General features: G+C 33.4%; 1 protein-coding gene across 3 annotated transcripts; it reads right to left on the bottom strand.

Annotated features, from left to right (window-relative positions):
* Positions 1–1774: 1774 nt before the first annotated feature.
* LOC101265064 (vesicle-associated protein 2-2) lies at positions 1775–7005 on the bottom strand. Of its 3 annotated transcripts, none has more exons than XM_019214916.3 (11): positions 6763–6933; positions 6127–6178; positions 5915–5976; positions 5152–5222; positions 4952–5033; positions 4485–4600; positions 4228–4410; positions 3793–3954; positions 3487–3717; positions 3163–3240; positions 1775–2140 (listed from the first exon to the last, which is right to left on the bottom strand). In XM_019214916.3, the coding sequence occupies exons 3-11, from the start codon at positions 5964–5966 to the stop codon at positions 2027–2029; spliced, it is 1089 nt and encodes a 362-aa protein (XP_019070461.2). In that variant the 5' UTR covers positions 5967–5976; positions 6127–6178; positions 6763–6933; the 3' UTR covers positions 1775–2026. The 3 variants fall into 3 exon arrangements, with proteins under 3 accessions (XP_019070461.2, XP_019070463.2, XP_019070460.2); XM_019214918.3 differs by lacking the exon at positions 6127–6178 and adding an exon at positions 6564–6642 and having other exon boundaries at positions 6763–6899; XM_019214915.3 differs by lacking the exon at positions 6127–6178 and having other exon boundaries at positions 6763–7005.
* Positions 7006–7713: the final 708 nt, after the last annotated feature.

Consider the following 7713-nt stretch of genomic DNA (forward strand, 5'->3'; position numbering starts at 1 on the left):
CATTCCTTGTCAACTCTATTAGAAATTTCTTGATAACTTAATTAATTTCGTGGATGAGTTTTTTCTTTAATTATATCCCTTCCTTATATCACCCCACTTAGCACTTAATTTCATTGTTGCGCGCATCTGATGCTGAATTTTAGATGGTTTGAGCTTGAGACTTTCGTCTCAAATTCCTTGCCGGCTAAAGCAAGCGTTTGCCTTTTGGGTCAAACTCATCGCACCAAGCTTGTCTAGTGCGGATTACTTTTCCTAGGTAGTTTGCGAGCTATTGCATAGGAGCGGGGGTTTTACCATGTGCGCATCCAAAGGATAGCGGCTGTGGGTTTCCCTTGTCATAAAAATAGAGTAGATTCGTTCAATTATTATAATTCAATGACTGAAACTAATGATGCAATTTGCAATATGATCACATGCAGAAATTCAAGAAAAAATTATGGTCTTCTTGAATGCTGTAATAGGTTAGTTATTATGAATTCAAAATCAGATGATTAATAGATATCTTAAATAGCATAAAAATGTTGAACTTCAATTTTTAACTATATAGGAGTATTAAGTTTAAGTTGTATAAACTGTCTTCGATTGTGTAGGATATATTTGTCAGTGCTATACAGTTGTAGATTCAGAAAATAAGTCATCACGAGAGCCATTTTTTGGATTTTAAATAAATGATGAGTGAAGTATTCGGATAAACATGAGAACATTATTAGAGCAATTTCAACCGTTTATAATGAAGTTTCTCATTTTGTATACGTTATATATAATGATATATTTTAAGAAACGCCAGTATAATTTGTTGTACCAATACCAAGAGTTTGCACAAAGTTGAAATATCGTAATAAACATATTTAACAAAAGAAGATCATGTAAGGGCGAAGTAGGAGAGAGAATGATGATGAAGAAAATTTTTAGTGAGTTGGTTTGGAGTGAAACATAAATGACGGAGAGAATTAAGTGGATAGATAATTAAAAGCTCTTAACTTTTAAGCTAATTTGAGGAGTGATAAGCTTACTTCAGATCTAATTTAAAATTATTACATAGTCAGATACTAATAAATAATTGATAGCTATTTAATTGAAAAAAATGCATAAGTAGCCTCTAGACTATGACTGAATATTTAGAGACACGCACGCCTTAATTAAATTAAGTTCTCATGAATTTTTTATTTTTTTATTTTTTGTAATTTTGTGCATCTTTTGTTTTATGTGGCACGCTCGGAGACCTCACGCAATTGAGGCGCGTGGAAGATATTTGGATGCTACATAAGTTAAAAAGGTGCACAAAATTACAAAAGAAAATAACTTCAGGATGTAATAGTTAAGGTGTGTCTCTGAGAATTCGAATATACTGTGGGGGTACGTACTTGTACATTTTCCTTTATTTAATAGTGTAAGTTAAATTGATAAATATGGTATTTATGTATATCTAATTAGGTAGTTTTGTCATATCTTTTGAACGCTTTCAACATAACTAGATAAGCAATGAATTGCAAAATCTTATTGTCTCATCTTAGATTGACAAGTTCTTTTTTGTTATTAACCTTGAATTACTTCTCACCATCACTTGTAGCGTCAATCTCTTCATTTCTTCCTCCTACTGTTATAGTAATGCTTTAGTCCATATTTTTATGATAGCTCAAGCATACTTATCTTCAATTTTATGGAATTGAAGATGAAAATAAAAATTAATGCCCAGCTCAACATTCATGTCAGCTGGAGATGTATCCAGAAGATGACTAGAGGCCACAGTTCGAATTACACAGCACTGCAGTAGTTAAAATCTAAACAGTTCCATAATTATATTGTTGTCAGTTGTGAAAAAAGAAAAAAAAAATGAAACATAACTATTACATAACTGAAATATTATTTTTTTTCCTCATGAACTCCACTTTTACATACTCATTTTGAAAAAAAACTCGTTAGGTTGACAGATAATAAAAGAAAAAAAGATGCAATTGTCAACATGCTGAAGACATTGTAAGTGCCTAAACAGTTACAAATATACCAAAGCCAAGCAAAATCCTTGTTAAGCACGTACAAGATATCCAATGGTGAGACAAATCAATGCGACCATGCAAAGGAATAACGGGGGAAAACCAACTTGAACTCTTTTTCCAACACCCTTTGTCTTTAACAATGCCTGTAAGAAATGACAAATGCGAGTTTTAAAAGTTAGACACAGCCTTGAGGGTCACAATCTGATCCCACACATTCATATGCAGAAGAATTAGTTGAAGTACTTTCTAGCTTGTTATTAAGAACCAGCAAAAGAAAAGATTCCTTGGTTTCGATGGGGACATCAATTCATCATGAAGTCACTTTACAACTCAATGTAACGTTTCTCGAAAACATTTCAATCATTATTGTTATTAACTGAGCAGATGATTTTCCGAGACATGTTGCAGCATTGAGTTTCATGGTGGCAGAATAGCCATTGATCTATAAAGTTGTTCATTGCAAAAGATTGGAAAATGCTGCTCTTTCGGAGGACATTAATTACACCTCAACTCAGAAAGCAAAGCATAAAATGAAGAACTTGTAGCAAAATTCTTCTCTGATTAGGCTTGAGAAGGATAACTGATTTGGATTCGAAAGAAAACAATATCTAGCAGGACTCTACTCCATTGTAATATAAAGGAGCATACATATTTTCTGAATAAACAACATCAACACAGACTTAATCAGCATAAAATTGAGATAAAACACATAAGAAGTTGTATTTCTGCCTGAATTGCAAAAGCGAAATTGCTTCAAATTCTAAAGCAAATCTGGCAGGATCATTCAATTCTTTGTTTATATGTACGTAAGATGAGCATCCTAACTGCTTCATCGAACTTCTTCATCCACATAAATGGTCCTAATTGAACTTATCTGGGAACTGGTAAAGTTGGGTCTTATTAAACTTATCAATCAAAAATTAATTTAAAAGTTTGAATTTTAGGAGGTGAAAAGGTTCAGTTCTCAATTCTTGTCAGTTAGCAGTAGGAAAATCAACAACAAATAAACTCCTCATTAACCTGCTAACACCCTTTAAACAGAAAGGAAATCAAACTGATAGGAGTAGTTACTCCTACAACCTGGAAGATTCTTAGAGAAAAGCACAAGATATACCACAAAGCATACAAAGACAAGAGAGAGGCATAGAGAGATTTAGCGACTAACCAGTTCTTGCTTCAAAATTTCCATGTCTTTGATGGTACTTCGCTTCTGTTCTTTTAACTTTGCAATTATGCATTCAGCCTGCAAGGAAATTTTCATCAAGTTCCAAACTCTTTGTTTGAGCGCCAAGGGTGTGTTGAGTTGGTTGGGGTTTGGTGGGGGAGGAGGAGAGAAACAAATATCTGTAGGCTTTAACAGTTGATGACTGACTAAAACCAATACGGGTTCACTATCCTGGTTTGCAGGATGTAGAGGGATGTCGTGATAGTGCATAAGAACATATACTCAAATTGTGGAGTACCAAGAATCAATTACAAGAAGGCTAACCTCAATTAGCTGAGAACCCAGTGAATTTATCTTAGACTTTAGCTCCTCAACATCTTTGGATAGTGACAATTTTGTCTCCATGTTCAGATGTCTTGATTTAACAACCTCAACCTCATTGGCATTAGACTCCCTGTTCTTAGGCAAATTCAACTGGATGTCTTCCGCAGTCTTAGCCAATCTTGGCTCCTCTTCTTCTGCGTCAAAATCTGCACCCTTGTTGTTCTCAACCACCTGCATTGAGAAGCAATTGTCTAATAAATTCACAGTCCAAAAAAAATTCATTATATAAACACCTTTTACACATACCTGACATATTGTTTCATCAATCTCACCAATACTGGACTTGGTATTTTTTGTTAAGTTCAGATCTTTGACATCTGCAATGTTAACCAATCTTGGTTCCTCTGTTTCTTCCTCAAATTTTATATCCTTGTTGTTCTTAACCACATGCATTTGGGAAAAAAACTTCTACAACTGAATTATCACAGTTTCAGAAAAGGAAATGTGTCAAGATAATATGTTTTTCTCTTGCTGACAATAAGCAATGACCATCCCCCAAAAAATTTAATGTCATCAAAGTTTATAACTGACCTAAAGGTATGGAAATATGCAGGGTAAAATCGTGACCAATCGTAATTCACTAGTTGACATTCTCATATGGTTTTTATCAGATAATTAAATAGCCAAATCCTGGAAGATACTACTACACAGATTAGTAAAAGTGATGATAATGCCACTTACAGTTTGAGCTGGAGGAAGGTTTTCAACACCACTTGGAAATTTTTCCTGTTGCATCGAAGTCTCAACAGATGCACCTTGCTTGGAAATTCCATTAGCTGGCTGCAGAACTAGAGACTGGGATGGGCTAACCAGAACAACCTTTAATTTGCACTCGTCAATATATTTTCCATTATCTTTGTTGAACTGGCACAAAAAAATCAAAAAAAAAATTAGAAACTATAAAATAGTATATTCAGATGACACACTGCAATTTTTACCATGCTGGGTGGAATTTCCTCTTCATTAGTTCCAAAAGGAACAACTGTGCACTGAATCAAAAATTTATCCTTGCATTGCATATCAGATGGAGCTGCCCTCTGAGCTTGCATTGTAACTGCATCCAAGATAAAATCAGTATCAGAAACTGAAAAATGTAGTTATAACAGGGTCTCAATCAACCAGCACAAAGCAAAAGTTCAAGACAACTTTTGCTTGGTTGGACTAGTATTTGAATTCACGCTCAATATGAGACATTGACGTTGCTGATCTCCAGACATTGACGTTTACATCACTAAGAAGATTCAGTAAGCAGGAGCACTAACAGAAGCTACACATATTTACAGCAGTGTGTTCGCCACCAAACTCATAGATGGCTACTCACTTGAAGGGAAATGCTTAGCAACACAAGGATAACCGATTTCATCATTGTCAACGAATCAGAACCAGTAAGGGAAATTATATATACCTGTGAAGTCATATGTAGACTTTGGTTTGATAACACCTATATTAGGCCGGACACAGTATTTCTTAGGTGATGTGGTCTTGACCTGAAAAAGAAAAATAAAACTCTCTTAATCTCAACAAGGAACAACTGTACATGCATCTCGTCTCGAAAGAGTTTATATGAATGCTTGGTTAATCTTATTGTCAACAAAATTATCATACCTTGAAAGCTACATATTGGTCTGTGATATTAGATATGTGAACTGCACATGAACTTTGTTTCTTCACCTCAACTAAAACAAAAGATGAAAGTTAGAAGGACATCCTTTAATCCAAGACAAGTACAAAACGAGATAATATGTGCTTATGAAGCTGAATTCAAAAAGAAGAAAACAATTTTTGATAAATCCTAATCTGCTTCTCTCAAACGTTTAACTCTTTGTTAAATTGTCTTCCTCCTGAACCATGAAGGCATTGTACCGAACATTTCTTATTTGGCAAAATGTCAGATAGTGATAGCATGATAGGTAAGGTAGTTACAATTCAGTAATTACTTTTTTCATCTATCAACCCAAGTAGTCAGTAGAGCATAAGAAATTAAATAACCTCATAAGTAATTGCCTTTGCAGTACTGGATACCATTACGAGCAATGTGAGACACACACATCTAGTAGTGCTAGAAGAACATAAAACCACAACAGGCTTCCTCAGCTTACTTTAGATGAAAACCAATCAGTACCACTCAGAGTAGTAGGCCATAACAAATCTAACACTGTACAGTGATTCGATTAAATAGCATGTATTCTTAGTTTAGCAGATGGTGATGCTTTCATAATCACATGTTTAATTCAATATGGTTGGTACTGAATGCAATTTGAAGTAAATCAAAAGTACTTGCCAGAAAATGTCAAGTGCACCCCATATTTCCTTTCTAATTTCACTCACTAAATTGTAAAATAATAACTGCAAGGTTTCAAGTACTTACATGTAAACTCGAGTTCACAAGGTTGAATCTCCACTAGTTGTGTGTTTATCATTATTCTTCACCTGCATCCATAGTAATATAATACACATGATTTCTCCAGGGAATAACAAGTTAATCAAAAAAGCAAAACAGTAAACACCCTAAAATAAAAATAAAAAAAAGGAAGAGGGATGGCCTGAAAAAAACATAATCAGGTGCTTATAGTAACATGCCTTCAACATAACAGATCCAGATCAGAATCAATTATTCACACTGCCGACTTATCTGAGTGCAAAATAAATTTATACATCAAAACATTGTTTTACTTAACACACCGTCAATATTCATACTTACCTACTTCACATTAGTATTTTAAGGCTTTAAGCCAGAAAAAAGCAGGCAAATTTTGAATCGAATGAATCACATTGGTACACAATTTAAATATAAGTCCAGTATTTACCAGTGATCACTCAAGGAATCAACAAAAAAATAAAAAACATCAAAGACAACGCTAACTTACTTACTGAGAAGCATCTAATTTTATCAAGTTCCTAAAAATTGATCCTTCCTTCAATTAGGTGAAAATAGGTGATCTTACATACTTGTAAGAAGAATTTTAGTAGGCGTAATAGCAAACTAAAGCGGATCTTCCTCTCTTACACTCACTCACTTTGCATCGACTGATTTCAGAATCTGGTGGGCTGTGGTAGTAGTTATAAGCTTAGAATCAGATAAATCGCATCCGTCAACTGAAATTCCAATTTCAGATGCAAAAAACTAGTTTAACAAAGTGATCACACAACAAATCAACAACAACAACAAAAAAAAAATAGAGTAATTAAGCAAAATCAAATCCAATTATCGCTTACAGATATTCAAACTCCGAAGACGAAATCGCGCAATCCTCCAGTTCCGGTGAAAGCCAATGAGTGAGAGAGATAGTAGTTGATCTGAAACAGTGGGAAGAAAGGGAGAAAAGTAGTTGCAAAAATGGTGAAGACTTGAAGCCAAAGGGATTAGGAACGGTTAACGGAGTTATCATGATTTACCGAAGCGCTCCATACTGCTATTCGCTAATTTGAATTTTTTAATTCCTTTTTTCCCCAAATATACGGGCAAATGTATCGGTGCTTAATATTTATACCAATTCAATATAACTTTTATTATTATGTGATTTAATAAAGTAAAGCATATGTTAATTAATTAAAGTTAAGTAAAACGAACAATAAATTTAAAAATATAGCATACACGTATTAAATTGATATAAACATCTTAATTGATATAAACACCCGATGCGAGTAAGTTTTTACCATGTATGTGAGTATTTCAAAATGAGAAAAAGGATCTAAATTACTTTTAATCTAAACTTAATAGAGAAGTATTGATATACGTCAAGCTCAATACGAATTATTAATTTTATATTTGAGTTATGAATACCTTTACAAATATTTATTTCCTTAACTAATTAAATTTAATTACACTCTGATATATTCTTAAATTCTCACTAATTGTAGAAATATTTTTAATATTTTTTCTGTTTCTTATTAAGAGAGTCGTGCTCCGACATCATTTGTTATGTCATATGATAAATTGAGAGTTTGGCTAAATTTAAGTAGTCAAATAAAATATTGTTTTCAAGACCGCCAATAATTCAAAAACGAAATTAATAATTTACGCACGATATGTTAAGCGTTTCTCTATTATTATTATAATTATAAATAGCATAATTTTGTCTTTTTTTAATTACCATTTAGTCCTTACTATTAGTCAAGTGGAGCATTTATATTTCTCCCGTTAACGGAGCTACATTAATTTGTTAC

The sequence above is a fragment of the Solanum lycopersicum genome, chromosome 1 (assembly GCF_036512215.1).
Source record: "Solanum lycopersicum chromosome 1, SLM_r2.1".
Classification (NCBI taxonomy): Eukaryota; Viridiplantae; Streptophyta; class Magnoliopsida; order Solanales; family Solanaceae; genus Solanum; species Solanum lycopersicum.